Below are 16973 nucleotides of genomic sequence, written 5' to 3' on the forward strand. Positions count from 1 at the left end.
GGGGGGGGGCCTGTAATACACACACAGGGAGGACGCGCCATGGCCCACGGCGGCTGCTGCCCTGAGGCCGGGGACGCAAGCAGTTACCCACCTCTCCGTCTCTAGCTGTCTCTCAAGTCCTGAGGTCGGGCTCGGCCCCACCATTGGTGGGTGTTTCCCGTGCAACCCAAGTTACTCCTGACGGGGCAGCAGACAGCTGAAAAGCTGAAGAGAGTGTTAGACTGGTGGAAAAGGGCTGAATAAAGGGAAGCAGAAGGGGCGGGGGGAACGGAAGGAGAGAGTTCTGAGGCCAACTCCCTCTGTCTTGTGCCAAGTTCTGTGCTCTCACTTTCGAGAACCTGACCCTGGCCATACCACCTGAGGTACGGTATTATCACGGACGGCCATGTTTTTATGCTGTCAAGAAAAGGCAAGAGAAACGCGGGGGAGCCTGAGGTGGGGGACACAAACCCGCAGCGGAGGGTCCCCCTCGGCGTGAGCGCGAGAGCACCTCGCAGGCAGGAGGAAGCGGCCCCCGCCCATTTGAAATGAGGTCTCTTCAGAGGGCCCGGCACCTGCCTGTGGCTCCCGCTCGCTAAGGTGGGTGTGTTAGTACAGCTGTCTAGCTTTTAAGTGACTTTTGTCAGTTTGAAAGTGAAAGTCTGTTTGAGGAGCTGCTTGAACAATAGCCCAGAGCCCGGAAGAAGAGCTCGCAGCACAAAGGACTTAGACGACACTCGTGTCCCTTTTCACTGCCTCTGATGAAAGATTCATAAGAATAACTTTAATTTTTTATGACCCCCTTTTTGGTATGACTATATTAGTTGTGTCAACTTCCATACACAGGTTCTCTTTAAATACCCAAAGGTCCGTGCTGAAAGTTGTTCAAGGAGCCACGGGGGCAGATTCCTTACGGGTCCCTTCCTCCACGACAAACCGCTCTGCGAGACACAGAGATTTCCTTTCGAGATGGTTCCCTTCAGCCTCGACATCACTGTGAACACTACCGTGAGGTGATCTGAAAGCTTTCTAATGTGCCAATTCAACCTCTCTTTGGAAGAACAATTATATTTGTTTTTCTTGGCTTCACCCTATTTAGCAGGAACAGAGGTATAATAATCATTAATGGCCCTCCTTTGCCTTTACTTCTCAGATGGCTGTTTCCATGTTGCATCTTTATTTTGTGTCTCAGCCAAAAGCAGGCATTGGCGGGGGTGGGGGCGCGGGGGCACACAGACTGTGCTTGTTTTATGGCACGTTACCAAAGAGCACCCAAGACTGGCTTAAGGCAGTCACTGAAGGTGATACAATAGTTTTGAACCAGAATTATCTACTTTCAAGAACCAAAGTCCTACGCTTCCCCGAAAAGAATGTTTGCGAAAATACCTGATGCTGGCAAATTTACACGGAGAGACTTAAGAGGGATGAGCGAACGAGCACTACATTTTCTGCCCTACGGCTGCAAAGAGAACCAAACAATTACAGTGAAATAAAATCCGGGCAGTGGGAGGAAGATGAGGAAATTTGATTTAAAACACTCTCTGCCGTGTGAAAAGGGATCACCAACTTTCGAACGCGCTTTGGGCTGCTCAATGAGTCTGTTTAATCTCGACGAAATAAACAGGCTCATTTCCAAAAGGCTGTTAGAACTTCTTCAGACGTTTCATTCAGGATGGGCCCAACACAATGCTAACATCCCACCGAAAGATCCGACCACGACCGGCCGCTTGCTCTCTGCAGAGAACTTGCTTCTTTTCTCCTATTGATAACCCTTTGTGGGACGAAGAAAAAGAGCAGAGGCAAGGAGGAGTGAATGTCAGACAATAGCCATCCCTCCACACACTGTCTCTGAACTTCCCTCATCTCTGAAGGACAATTAATTATGAAGGCCTTAGGGGTAGGTCGAAGCAAGGGAAAACGCACTGCCATCTCCGTAACGCGCCTGCCACCTCTGTGTTTGCTAAATGGCTTCTCCTGTTGGGGTACAGCCACCAAGAGAGCCAATAGATCATGGGGGGGGGTGGCGGGGAGGGAGGAAAGCAAAAGATTTTTTTTTGTGTGTGCGTCTGCCCTTGTATAATTCTATTCTCACTGTGAACTCATCCATACACAAAACACAAGGACAATTTTTTTTTTTTTTTAAAGAGAGAAAAGCCACAGGGTATGTTGCAGCAGAAACGGCCTCTCAGTGGTGTGTTAAAAAGGATGGTCTTTTCACCAAATCATTTCACAGAGGCAAAACAGACAAACACAAAGGGTTGAGGCTTTTTCTCCGACATTAAATGGAGTAACTGGTAAGGTCAGACATATGATACCTAAAGACATGAATCTGTGAACTCTTGAAGTCAAAAGGCCTCTCTGTGCTGAGGAACAATCTTTCAAAGGAAATAGATCATAGAACTCCACTGAATCCGCTTTAAACTTTATGAAGCAGGAGGAGAAAAAGTTCTAAGTAGGGAAGCTTGACAGAAGAGCCTTGAACTATTTTCTGAAGGAAAGATGAGACCCTCCCTAGGCTGCCACAAAACATTTTTTTTTTCTAAAGGCTCCTCTGAACTTTGATATGTGCCAAGACACTGCCATTGAAAGCTGTATAATTATGTGCTATCGCCACTGTAGAAAATGCTTTGTTCACCCCAACAAAGGACAATAAGCAAAGTAAAGCGACGTTACACTGTATCTTTTTCTTTAAGAATGTTGAGAAAGGTCATGGAATGCTATAACTAATAAAGCTGTTGAGTAAGGAGGTTTTAAAGCTGATCTTACTGGGCTTGAATGTAACCCAATGACAAAAAAGACACAGGGAGCTAAAAATGCAATGACATTACCAAACAGATGATAAATCAATGGGCCCGCTTCATTATACTGATCAACACCTTGAATCCCGAAAGGACACACGGTGCAAAACTGAAGCTCTGGTCCGCACACAATTCCGCCTCTGCCCTACCCCCCAACCCTTCAAGCCCACCTTGAAGCCGGGCGTCTTTACCACTCTCTCCTTCACCCTTCAGGCCATCACTTCGCACAGGAATATGCTCCCAGACAGCCGTGTGTGTACGTATATTTAGAGAACATTCATTTAGTCTCTTAACAGATCAATTTGGCTTGTCAGTGGCGGGACTGGCAGGGGAAGAAGTGCTAAGAGTCTCTTTCCCTCCTCGCCACCCACCAAGGGCGTGTGTCATGTGATCATTCAAACGGCTCAGCGGCTCTGGGGCCAAAAGACTGCAACGGCAGTAAAAGGTTTTCACTCATGTGCCAGTTTTCCAAGCGATCACTCATATTTAAGTATCTATTTGGAGCGGAGGGAAGCGCTTCCTAAATCCACCTGTCCTCATTTTTCTTTAAAGAGATGACGACGTGAACGAGAGATTTCCAAACACATTAAATCTTCCTCAATGTGCGCGGTGCGGGCAGCGGGAGGGTTGGGCACCGGGCAGGCAGGGTGGGGACGGTGTATTCAGCACGTGTATTTCCGAGTGTGTGTGCCTGGGGGTAGGGGTGGAGGCGAGGGGTGCGGCTTCTTAATTTTCTCTTTCAAAGCGGAAGGCGAGGCAACCCACAAGTTGGGTCTGCGGAAGCACCCTTCTTGCCTGTCACGGGACACCCAGAAAGAAGTCGAAGCACAGGGTCTATGATGGAGCATCGACATAGACATCAGTGTCTTGGGATGGGACATCAGCGTCTTGGGATACGGTACATACAAGCCCGCTAATCAGCGAATCAGGCTCCCTGTTCTGTTTATTTCTAGGCCTTCCATCCCCAAACCTGGGTCTTCAGTGAAGGCAATGGAGGCCAGTCAGTGTCGCAGGCACGTGCACCCTGCCCACAGACCAGTGGCTACCACCAGGAGGCCCGTGAAGGATGCTGGCTGCCCGCTGAGGGGGAAGAGCTACCCCTCTGGTACTGGAGAAGGACAGACAGCGCTCAGTGCAGCCTTGGAGACTGACAGCCATCACTACCTTCCTTCCTGCCACGGTGGGGAGGGCAACAAAAGAGTGATAAAATCCAACTCGTATGCCCCTCAAGTCAGAAGTATCAGCACGATTTAAAAACTGGGAAGGAATCCCAACCCTCCTATCCCTCCCCATAAAAAAAAAAAAAAATGTTGGAACCTCTTCAAAGCAAAGTGTGAATGGAGCATGGAAATACATCCCATAACACCTGGAAAGACAAATTTATTGTTGCCAATCTCATTAAACGTGAGAAGTAGGAGTGAAACAAGCAGCCTGTAATTAAACCCCCCTCTCCTGCACACCTTCGCAAACTCACCTTCAGCAGCGAGGTGCCCCGCCCCGTGTGAGGTGGCCAACTTTCTTTCCTTCCTTCGGTGCAAGCCAACCGACCGCGGCGTTGGTGCCCCTCCCCCTGCAGTGCCTTCTCCCGCTTCCCCTGGGTCTTCTCAAGCTCTCACCACACTGAGCCTGAGCGCTGTGCCAAGAATCTTGGCCATTGTGTAAACTGATACAAAAGGCAGAGCAAGCTCTCCTGTCACTTAGAAGGCCCTGACTCATAAAGGCCAGGAAACGCAGGGTCTAGAGGAGGAGAGAGATTCAAGCCACTCCTCCCTCCTTGCGAGTGATAAACCTTCCCCATCTGCTTCATTTTCCTGTAGGCCAGGGGTCAGCAACCACTCTGGCCTTGAGAGCCAGGAGCAGCAGGGGCGGGAGGGGGAGGGTGCCTAGCAGTCACAGGGGTGGCACCAGCCAGCTTATGACACAGCCGGAGCAGAGAGCTGAAAAAAGACAAGCAGCAGAAGAGAAAGAAGGAGGGAGAAAGTCCCAGCGAAGGAGGGAAGGCATCAGCCTCCTTCTCCCTCACCCCGCTCTCTCCCTGCCTCTACCGGTTCCCACTAGTTTAGAATTACTTTATAAACAGTATAGAGCGTTGGGCACACTAAACTTTTTCTCCTATTAATATCTCTATCATTATTCCCGCTCACGTTAAATCAGTTAATATTGGTAAGACATTTGGAAGGATGCTCAGGACGTCATCAATAAACATTAGCTATTTTGTTATTGTTAACAAACCTCTGATTGAGAGATCTAAAAATGCAATCAATAAGTTGTTTTAGTACTTGACCGGCTAATACTCGGTTGGGTTAAAATATTCCTTTAAATGTAGACAAAACTTCAAAGTCCCTCTATCATGCTTCATCTCCGTTTAAAAATTAGAAAATGGGGGTGCCTGGGTAGCTCGGTGATTGAGCATCTGACTCTTGATTTCAGCTCAGGTCATGGTCTTGTGGTTCCTGAGTTCGAGCCCCACATCAGGATGGAGCCTGCTTGGGATTCTCTCTCTTTCTCCCTCTCTCTGCCCCTCCCCGCTCATGCTCCCTCCCTCTCTCTCTCTCTCTCTCTCAAAAAAAAAAAAAAAAAAAAAAAAAAAAAAGAAAGAAAGAAAGAAAATTAGAAAAGAAACAAGGCATCCAGTTCTCTACTTGGCCATCTTCTTCATTTGCTCCTCTTAGAGTACAAATTCACTCTGGTTGATCTTAAGAGGAGAAACTTAAATACAAAAGTCAAGCAGTGCACACAGTATGGGTTGAGATATTCAGCATGGGGTGCTGGGTCTGCTTGTGGCTCGTGGCCACGGCCCACAGTGGTAAAGCTGCACTGATAAGACCAGTGGCTTTTTAAGCATCTCGCTTAAGCCCTGACCTCCGTGCACAGAAAAGAAGGGGTTGTCTTATCTGAAGCTCTAGTTAGTAAGCGCGCCAAGCTGGGAAGCTAAATTAAAAGCTATTTAGTGATCGTATGTGGTGGTGGGTAGGCCTATGGGCATACGTGTGAGGGGAGGGGGCAGGGCAGAATCCATGCTCCTGCGTTTCTTCTTACCACATTTCCGGAAAGATCCTAGTTTTTACTGAAGAAGGAAAAGACCCAGAATAGACCAAGAACTTGTCTGGAGTCACATGAGAAGTGACAGAACTGCTCCCCGGGCCCCATACTCCTTGCACTGAAGCAGTCTTAAAATAGACACTGCAGATAAAGGAGAGGTGGCCGGGCTGGAAGTGGATCTGATTCACAAAGAGAGAAATATCAGATGTTAATCATATTAAAGGAGGATTTAGATGATGCTAAATGGGGCAGCTCGTTGGGTACCTCCTGATGCCAGCCGCCCCTGTTTGTGTCATTCTGGCCCTTGTGCTGTGAGCAGGGGATTAAATTCCAACCAGGTAAGGTTCAAAAAACCCTAAAAATCCTAATGTGCCCTGTAAGGATTTGTCCTCTCGAGGATATTACACAGCAAAAATGCAGCACTCAGCGCACGAACCTTGGGCAATTCTTTTATGAAGCCTGACGCACACTGCCAAACAAATATTTGCCGTAATCAGCCGTAAAGAGTTCACTAGTGCATAGCCGAATTCTCCTTGGGTCAAGTTTAGAGCAACAGACTTACCAGAAAGGGGCAGAAAAAGAAACGGAACTCTGAATAAGGTTTCTTTAAACTATTTAGCCACAGTCCTCCTCTTCAGCTTTAAAAGAAATTCTGCTAGGGTGTCCCATCAGGTTAGTCAACCAGAGCTCTCTTTCAACACACTTTAAATACAGAGACTTTAAAATGGTGACGCAAAACAAGGAGGATCCCCACTTTTCATGTGTTCAGCCCGAGAAAAACCTTGCTCATAACACATTTGGCAAGAAGAACATTGTAGTCTAGGACGACAAAGGTAAATTGGTGGCTTCCAGTATAATGGTTCAAACTTCCAAGGGAAAACTGTGACCTCCCCACGGCTAAGCTTCCACCTTCGGTGCCTGGTAAGCCACCATCAATGATCTGCGTTGCTAAAACCTGTGTGGGAAGGGCCCCCCAAGGGAATGGGCAGACAGGGGGGCAGGAAGGGGCGGATCCTTTCGTTGGCAAGTCTAGACCAAGATGCCCTTCTCTTCCCCTGAAGCTGCAAACTTCTGGGTGTTTCTGGGTGCCTATCTATGTGAGGAAAGCAAGACTATTAACATAAGGTTCCGGCAGGAGCAGATGTGGGAGGAAAAAAGATTCTTGTCCTCAAGATAACAACAAGAAAGGGACCGACTTTATCAGGCCACGGCCTGTCTACACTCACCATCGGGGGTTCAGCCTGCAGAACCCTTGCCACATTCCCACCTCTAACTATTGTTGCCTGAGCCAGCAGGGCTCAGCAAAATGCCTTTGTGAGGACTGGGAGATTCGCTAGTGTTGTCTCATAGAGAGTCATCATGTTGCAATGAAAAATGTTTGCTGAGGCACCACATTAGCCAGTAAAGAAACGCCTTACTCATAGCCACACATCTTTCACTGTTGCATAGCTATTGCTTTCTGGGACTCGTCTATACTGCTTTGCGTGTATCTAGAATATGCATGTCGTAGATGTGTGTGCGTGCGTGCGTGTGTGTGCGTGTGTGTGTCGAGAGGGCATGAGCGACGGGCAGCTTGGTTGCGAAGCTACGCACACGCGAAATAAACACACTAGGTTCTCTCCCGAAAAGAACAAAAACGAAACAAAAACAAAAACGAAAGATGTTGATGGCTCTCATAATACGGACTTAGTAAATTCTCGTTCCATTTCTTCCATAAAGGCAATACATGCTGATTAAAGTAGAAACCACAGAATCACTCCCCCATCAACCTTTCCCGATTTTTTTTTAGAAAACAACTTTTGCAGCTATCCTAGCACACAGCGTATGTCAGCCCAAGCGACATGCCAAAACCTAAATAGCAAAAAACGCCTATCAGAGTGGGGACCTCTTCTCTGGAAAGGGAATCACTGTGTGGGTGGGTTCCTTGCTGCAGTTTTCTTTGAATTCTCCAGTTCCCTCTTTCTGTGGCCAATGGGTCTTCATGCAAGCAGCCGAGCTGGGGAATGGGAAAGGAAGCAGAGGTGGGTCAGCTCCCCAGGACCCGGATGGGAACCACACAGGGGGCTCCTCACTGCTGCTTTACCTCTTACCCCAGTGGGGCATGCTCTTAGGAGATAACGAGGCTGACGCCGATTTGGGGACACTGCTAAAGAAAATACATTTCTTAAAGAAAGAAAAGGGAAATGACCAAACGATAAAGATGAGTTCCTACCTCAAAGTCATTTGCTTTATTGTAGTGCATGTTCAGAGCCCTGTACAGCTCACAGTCTCTGGTTATAGACAGCTCTTCAGTACTGGTGACTCCATCGTTGATGGCTTGACGCGCGTACTTCTCCATCTGAATGTAGTAAAACTCACGGAAATTGCTAAACCACTTGATGAGCTGAGAGGTAATGCATCTGTTGAACTGTCAAATTTAAATGTTGAAAAGGGTAAGAACATCACCATTTTCTTCATTTATTCTTTAAGCAGTCTGAAGTATTTTTAAAGATCTCCTCTCCTTCTTGCTTGGATGGGTGTGTTTTTGATTTCACCAAAATGGTGGCAAGAGGTTTGAAAGCAGTAATACGTTCATAAGATATCATAAAACCCGTCAACAATGGAAACCACGCCCCAATCCTCCACGTTTCAAATGGAAAACTCGCATTCTAAACCTGATTTTCTGTAAGCTGAAGATCTTGTTTCGAACACTGTTCTTCAGCTTTCAGTGGAACAAACTGTATGTGTGTACTTCTTATGGAAATTCACTCAAACCACAAAACCCTGGGAAGAGTTGTTACTTTCCAGTACAGCCTCCCCTGCGTTTCAAAAGTTCATGTTCCGCCATTTTGCTTTTACGAAAAGGCCTACATTAGTGCCTGGTTTCGTTAACAGAAAGAAATCCAAAGAGGATTTTTGCTTCTCAGAAAGAAAGCGAGAAGGGAAAATAGCATTCAGCATTGGTTTTGCGGCGAGCCATTAGGGAGGCAGCGCGCACCCCCAGCAGCAAGAGTGGCTCCACCAAGCTCCTTCCCCAGGAACGAGGCTCAGCATCCCGGCATCAAGCCGCCATAGCTTTGAACTGTGTCTGTGAGCATCTGTGCTTTATTTGATTTACTTTGTGCACCTGTTATCGAGATGTGTCCTAGGGTATCAGAAAAGTCTAAGAGAGGTTATTTTTTGGGTCTGGGAATGCTCAACATTTCCCCCATATAAATTAATGGTAATTGCTTCTTTGCTTTATGCCATTTCGGCTTATGAAAAGTTTCTATAGGAACGCTCTACTTTTGGATAGCGGGGGGGAACCTGTACCAGAGATGGTGAGCCACGTGACTTCACCACCAGCATGATTTCTTTTTTTAATGAGAATTTGTGTCATCACATGACAGCCCCGTACAATGCTGGAAAACAGCTTTCGTGCAAAAGGGGAGGAAGCTGGCATTTGCTTATTTTTTGGCAAATGGGTGATCCCCACGGCCATCCAGCTCTGATTCCACTTTATGTTTGCACACGGCACTCACGTCCGGTCCTGTCTGGTCAGACCGCCATGCCTGCTTGCACACTTCCCATGGCCAGCATCGGATAAGACCCACGCCCCTTTCCATTGGCGTCTATGCCATTTGGAAGGTGTGGTTAAGACGCAGTACGCAGATGGCATAGGCAGAAACTATACTGCATTTTTTTTAAAATGCCAAGTTACCATAACATGATTAGGCTTTAAAACTTTGTTTACCAAGGTTCCCTGATGACCTTTTAAATGAAGATGTCTTCCTGGATTCACTGCAAATGATACCATTCTTATTGACGAACCTCTGTTCACGTAAAGGACAGATGCGTCTCAACTTGCCAAGTCAAAACCAATAAATCCATAGCTTTATATCAGGCGGGCTGACAGACAACCCCCTGCCTTTTGTCATTACAGGCATTCCCTTCCCGGGGCCCCCAGAAAAAGATGTACATTCATCAAAAATCAACAAAGACCACTTATCAAACACTGGCCATGAGAACATCCAGACTCCAACAGGATGACAGCGAAAGTGTGTATTGGGGCTGTAATTACTACACAGAAAGTTGTTCCTATACTAGCAAAGATAATAAATGAATGAAAATTTATGGCAGAGAATGGACGTAACAAGGAAACAGAAGCAGGGAGACTGGTGTTTCTCCCAAAAGGCCAACTTGCATCATAATTGCCATGGAGTTGCAAGGGCCCTTACAGATAATTGACCAGAAAATGATTAAGTCATCAGCAAATCGCTTCTGCTTGCAAGAGTTCAAACATGTACTTAACCTATCCAAGAATTATATTTTCACTCTGTGTGTCTGCTCTGTCTCTATTCAGCCTTGCGGGGAACCCGATTAAAAAGACAACTGAAGGACCCCCCTTATCTGATCTTCTGGTTGCCGATTTCAATAGAACTTAAACCCATTACGATTTGCTGAACTTGGAGTTCTTTCCATTTTATCTCAGCAGTAAAATACACTGTCCAAATTTCCAGACACTGAGATAAGGACTACAGGCCCCCGTGACGGCTTACTGTTCCTTTTTAATTCTTTTAGAATAAGAAACAAAACATTACAAAATGATAGCAGGCTGTGCACTGGGGAATGAAAATTGCTTTGACATGGAGATTAGGCTTCTGCATTGTTACAAGACATTGTCTCCTATGGACAAGAGTACTGTAGAGGAAAAAAATAGAAGGGTGTTTTTTTTCTAGAATGGTCATGAATGACCTAATGGGGGAGGACAAAAAAGTAAGTGCACTTGCCATTATTTAGGAACGGGACATAAAGGGAGATTTAAAGCTTATTGTTAGAGAATGGAAATACCAGAGAGAAAGAATGGGCAAAAACAACAGACTCCCCCGACATAAGACAAGTGAAATGACCATCACAACAGCTTGAAGAACAGGGCTTCCCTCCACTAGAAGTGAACTGAAATTCGCTCTGTTTTAGTCGCTGGCGAAAAGCGAAGGCAGGCCCCCTCTTTTCCAGATACTCACGTTGGGGGAGAAAAAGTGTTAAACTTTAAAGAGTTAATTTCCCCCCCGTTCCGTAGTGGCTTACAAGAAAAGGATCAATTGTTCTATAAAGGAGACCTCTGTCGTGTGTTAATGTGTTACTGCAAAAACTAATCGCTACAATAAAGAGGCTGTGTTTCCACAGTGTGTGAGTCTCTGTGACTTTGATTAATGCTTCCCACGGGACATCTCAGCCTCAATATGGGCTGAAGAAACTTCCTAAATATTCAATGAGCATGGTCAAAAGATGTATAAAACAAATCAATCTGACACCTTAATCTGGCTAGGCAGCAGTTGACTCAAGGGGTGGAGGGAATGAGATACATCATTTAACACTGCCGGCGTGAAAAGCTGTGAGCGTCTGTTCTTCAAAGCTAAAATGGCACCGAATCTGTTGTCCTTAGTGGTCTAAGAGTTATTAGTTGATACATTAAAATCAGCACTCGGGAGCGCACAGGAAGATGGTGGGGCCCATTGCTCTGTGGCACGTCTCTCCCATTTGCCCCTTTGCTCTTCCCAAAGGCTGGGCTTTTCGTCCGGCTAAATGTCATGGTGAGGGAACGAAGTTGGAGTCCGTGAGAACGTGGAACTCTGTTTCGATTCTGACTCGAGGAATGAGACCAAGTCAGCCTTGGCTTCATCCTTCCTCTGTATCAGCCCTGTTAGGACTCTCACCAAGCCAGCATCTGAACTGTAGGAGGTTTTCCTCCACCTCTCTCTTTGCAAAGCAATTTAAGAGCATTCACCTAGCCTGCCCAAACGAAGTCGCTAGGGAGAGTGAAGCACTGTATCCCTTCCTAAGGCAAAATGCAAGGGAGGGTGGATCACTCTGGCTGGGCTCACCTTCTGGAGCTGATCAGAGGATTCACTTGGTCTAGCACGATCTTCCAACTGTGTCTTTGATGGCACCTAGGCTGAGCTTCACTCATGACACAAAATATTTTCTACTGGTGTTGTTTCTTCTGTGTTTTTGTTTTTTCACTTGAGGAAGTAACTCCTGATCCCCATTTGAAATGCAATGACTTTTATGGTTTGGAAAGGTACATTTTGCTAGGATTAGGACTTTTCATCTAAGTAGATGAATGCAGCCACAATCAAGTGTAGGCTTGTGTGATTGTGACAAGTACTGCTTGGTCCACAGACACATGAGCGTGTCTTTCTCAAGATGGGTGATGCCGAGTGTCACTTCCGATAACTCCTAAGGTGCTTCCTCTAATTTCTAGGGGGTGTCTTAATTCTGTAGTGGTTTTCTTGCATCTAAACTTTGTCATGTATAGAGGAAACATCTGGTTATTTCAGTCTTGCAAATAAGAATCCACCTTTATGTGTCTATATCTAGAAATAGGTATGTGTGTATATATAGATACACATACACCTAACATAACATAATAATATAATATGACATCAAATCAAATTCTGGATTTTCCTTAATATTAAAAAATCCAAGAATGCTCGCCATTGTTTTCTACAAAGTTTCTGGAACACCATGCCTAGAGTATCCTTCACTTTCTATGCATGCCTTTCCAATATCATCAGCATAAGCCCAGGGAATACAAATTCATTTATTACTAGCCAAAGAAAAAACACAATTAGCAAAGTTAAAAATGTATAATTCATTCCAAAAATAAAAGACAAGTGACCTTTCGTGATTTTCTGCTATGCATTATATGCCCTACTGTTTCCCCTCCATTAGAGTGGATAATTGGGAATTAACTAGACTCAAGTATACTTTAACAGCCTTCTCTCCCAGTATGGATGGAGTATGGATAGAATCTATAATGTGAATATTAGTGCTTTTTTAAATAAAATATTCACCCCAGTATTTAATTGTTGTTTACATAGTGATTATTTGCAAAGCTGAATTACTAGTTGTATTCTAAAGGAATGGGAACAATTTCATGTCAGTTTACACTGCAGAGTATTTATAAAGATTACAGATTAACTACTACAGATTAATAATCTCCCCCATCCTTGCCCTTCTCCCCCCCCCCCCATACACACATGCTTGCGCGTGAGGAAGTTTCTAATATTTACATCTACTATTGGATAGTGTTGCTGGCTCAGAATGGCTGCGCTCCACCCTCCAGGTGGCTGCAATTCAATGGTAGGCAAGGGATCCCTATGTGTACAGTTTGTAAAGCTCTCTGGCCTCCTTGTGATACTAAGCGCTATCTAAATAGCGTAAGGTATTGCCATTATTGTATCTCAACACTGCAGATCATTGCACCAAGAGGAGTGGAGGAGGTAACATGGGCACCTACACGCACACACACACATACACACACACACACGTGTGCAGTCACACTTTCTCCCTCTCTTCCATGTCCCCCTGTCCTCGAACTAGTGTTGAGAGGACCCCGTGACAGAAGTCTGCCGGGTTCCACTAGGCTCCGGAAGCTGTCTGGTCTTCAACCAGTTGACAAATTCCCTCCATGGTCTCTGTTTCAGATGGTCCCTCACAAAGTCCAGACCCTTTCCCTGGCCTGCTGTGTCGCTCAGCCTTTTCTGCGCTTTAATGATCCTCAACCAGCCATTCAAGTGACTGCCTTTCTGTGCCTTCCCATCCAGCCCAGTCTGCTGGCCCCGAGTGGGGAGAAAACATGCCTTCCACTTAAGGAGCTCAGCCAGGGGAGGAGAAAGATAAAAGGCTGAAGTTGATACACAATTCAAAAGCTAACAGGAGGGAAAACAGAACTTTTCTTAGGAGGCCAAATAAAACATCAGCGAAGGAAACTAAAATGAGTTGGCCTGCAAAGGGGGCCGACGCAGCAAACTGGGCATCGGGCACAGAACACACTACGCGGAGGGAGCGGAGGAACAACAAGCGTGTTCTGGCAGCTCCTGAGTTCTCAGCGGCAGAAAGAAGAACTTGTACATATGGGGGGTGGGCAGCAGAGGGCGGGGAAAGCGCCCAACCCCAATAAACTAATCTCAGCTAATGTAATGTTTATCAAGTCCCTCAGATAATGATACGATGCGTGTCATTATCATCATCAAAACCCAATCTATGTTTTAAAAAGTTGCAGATGATTAACACAACATCAAGTTGTTGCAAACAATTACTTAAAACCCACACACAGACACAGACGCGCGCGCGCACACACGCACACAGAACCAGGAGGTCCCCATATTCTGTAGAATGAGGGAGGCTGCAGCTGTAGGCCGACAGCTTTCATATCCTCATTTGAATAATGTGTCCTGAATCTGTCACTTTATTCATTCTCCTTATGCTCAGTGTACTCCACATCAACAACAAATTAAGTTGTAAATAAGAGACAATCATCACTTTTGTTTTTAAGCAGCTACTGCATAGAGAATTTCAATGTACGCTCCTTCCGACAGGGGGGAAAAGACGTGCTAGAGTTTGCTTTCATAAGCACAAATATGGGGAAACCAACAGAAACGAAAACAGAAACAGTTTACTGTTGCTCAGGGGAGGAGAAAAAAAAAAAAAAAAACATTCTCTAAAGCACACCCATCCAGGACTAGCTGCGATTTCTTCCGAGGAGTTACTAAGACATATAAAGACAAGAGGCTAAGTTTCACGGATCACACTGGAGACCCATGTGACTTCATACTAGTCTTTTGGTCGTAAGGGCGTCTTTGCCCCAGTTCAGCTTTAGACGAAATTGCAAGAGCATTAAATCAATTATAACACACGTGTATTCGTGAATTGTTTTCACACTCATCTCCATTAACTTCCAAGAGTTCAAGTCACTACCACATGCACAGAAATGGAAAAATTACTAATGAAAAACGTCCTTACCTTTACATCGGAGAAGTACGTCTTCAGCATATTTGAGCTGGGATAACGGGTATAAAAGAACATGAGCTTTGCTTTTTTCAAGTGATTGGGTGACAATCCTTCCTGCATGTAGGATGCATTTGGTTAAGGAAAACATTTCTTTAAACACAAGCACCTACCACCCCCATCCCCCCCCCCCCAAAAAAAAAAAAAGAATCTGGAGGCCCATCACAAAGCTGTGGGAATTCTGAAAGGTACAAGGCACTGGCCACGAAATCCCTCACTACTTTGCTGCACTTGCTCAAAATGACCATTGTGTGTTAGCAAATGCCAAAGGTAATGGTGAGGATGCACAACGTAGTTGCAGAATCTTGGCTACTCCGTGGTGAGGATGGCAAAACATTGCCCTGTTGGAGGTCCTTACGCTACGTATATGTTCACTTGTTGCTAAGGAGACAAATGTACCCAACGTGCATCCCACAACTCTTATCGTGACAAGTTTTTTCCTTCTTCGCAATCGCAGTTCTGTTTGCTCTTCTCCCCACACTCTGCAGTTGATGGCAAATTATTACCCTAATGTGCGTGAAAATATAAAATGCATTATTTTGAACACTATTAGGCAAGCTTCACGTTTTACCTTTTAGTGCTAATCTAATGGGGCATTTTGACTCACTTTCTTCCTATCTTACTATTATACCCTTTTAATTGTTTCCTTTTAAATAATAGCTAAAACTTGGGAGGGGTAGTTTTGGCACAGAGAGAGCAGGGAGGGGGTGTCACTTTTGTTCAAGCAACGATCCAAAACCAAATACGATTTGCCTCTCCTGGATTTATAGTTAACTCCTTTGAGAGTGGCACAGTGGTTGGGGCTAACAAATCAATAAATGCGGGTTAGCAGATCAATAAATGGCCACTTACCCAAAATAAGAAGGCCTATTTATCTGGAAACATCATTACCTTTTAGATCTGTAAACAGCAGCAACTAAAACAGTTCCCAAGAGAATGTGAGGCTAACCATAACAATCCAGGCTTCCTGATTCTCCCCCAGATTCTTGGCACTCCTCAGCAGACTCGGAGCTGGGATGGCTCTGGTCACATCTGTGCCGCAGCCTGGCCCTGCCATTTCCTCGGCAAATTAATGGCTTTATAATTTATCAGAAATGAAGATGCACGTGGAGAAAATCAATGTGGTCCCCCACAAGGTCAATTAAGGGTCCTTCCTAGAAGCTTCTCTAAGGATTTTCTCTTAAAAGAGAGTCTGGGAAAAATAAGAAAAGAAAACATGCACTTGTGTGTGTGTGTGTGTGTGTGTGTGTGTGTGTGCGCGCGCGCGCGCACACACACGTTTTACTACCCAACAAAAATGCCACACCTTGTGAAAAAAAGGTCAAATAAAGACACATATTTATGAAAAGTCAAGGTTTCTAAATGACCTCCATCAAGAACAGCGTGACCAATCTTAGGAAGACAGAGAAACCAGGAGGTGAGTAGAGAAACATAATCAAATTAATACCGATAAGCTCTTGACTACTTATAACAGGGCATTTAACCAACTATTCTGCAGAGGGTTTGATCAATTAGCATCCCCTTTAACATCACGCAATTTTTAAAAGATCACCTTGGTTTGCAAAGAGAAAAGTGAGATATTGTGCTTCCCCCTCCCCTCGCCAGGAATAAACACTGAAGGAAGAAATTTTGATTTTATATCTGTACGCCAAAGCAGCTTAACCGAACTTGTGTTTTTGTTTCAGATCCTTAATGATCACAAAGACGATAATTTATGACTGACATACTTCTTGTGCCAAGGAAAGAGCTGAAAGGCCCTCCAGTCACCTCCATTAGACAGATAGACACGGCTAAAGGAACCCAGCGCACTTCAGGACCATCTGTCCAAATGGATAAGTGAAATAATAGTTGCAAGCTGTCTCCTATTGCCTCATGATAAGAGTTTTAGGCAAGCCCAAACTTCAGCAAACAGCCTCAGATCTGGGTTCTAATCTTTTCTAAAGGCGGTGAGATTAAAAAACCACCTTGCACACTGCAATTATTCGCCGGGAAAAGTAACAGAGTTTTAAAAATTTGGTGTCCTACAAAACAGACTGTTTTGCCGTGGTCCTCAGTGATAGAGGTACCAAAAACTCGCTGACACTTCCAATACACTTAAATGATCCTCAGAGGTATTCGTTCTTTTTTTTTAAAAAAACAAAACAACACAAACTCTCCATCTTATTTTGATCAGGACTTAGGGGCTTTTTATTTCATGAAAAAATTATTCTAATTTGGGTTTCTCAAGCCCGTTTTGCTTTGAAATGCTTCCTGTCGGTGATACTTAGAATTGATCAGTTGAAATGGAACACAGAATAAATCTGTATCTCTTGCTCATCGTGTAATTAAGATAAAATTCCCATA

At 45.1% G+C, this 16973-nt stretch overlaps 1 protein-coding gene across 3 annotated transcripts in view; it reads right to left on the reverse strand.

Annotated features, from left to right (window-relative positions):
* PROX1 (prospero homeobox 1) overlaps positions 1–16973 on the reverse strand; it is a 49916-nt gene that overhangs the window by 18226 nt on the left and 14717 nt on the right. For all 3 annotated transcript variants that reach the window (XM_042925239.1, XM_042925236.1, XM_042925237.1), the window contains 2 exons: positions 14586–14693; positions 8032–8226 (listed from right to left, as the gene is read on the reverse strand). In XM_042925239.1, the coding sequence (XP_042781173.1) occupies positions 8032–8226; positions 14586–14693 (303 nt within the window). The remainder of the gene's footprint in view (positions 1–8031; positions 8227–14585; positions 14694–16973) is intronic.

The sequence above is a fragment of the Panthera leo genome, chromosome F3 (genome assembly GCF_018350215.1).
Source record: "Panthera leo isolate Ple1 chromosome F3, P.leo_Ple1_pat1.1, whole genome shotgun sequence".
In the NCBI taxonomy this organism is placed as follows: Eukaryota; Metazoa; Chordata; class Mammalia; order Carnivora; family Felidae; genus Panthera; species Panthera leo.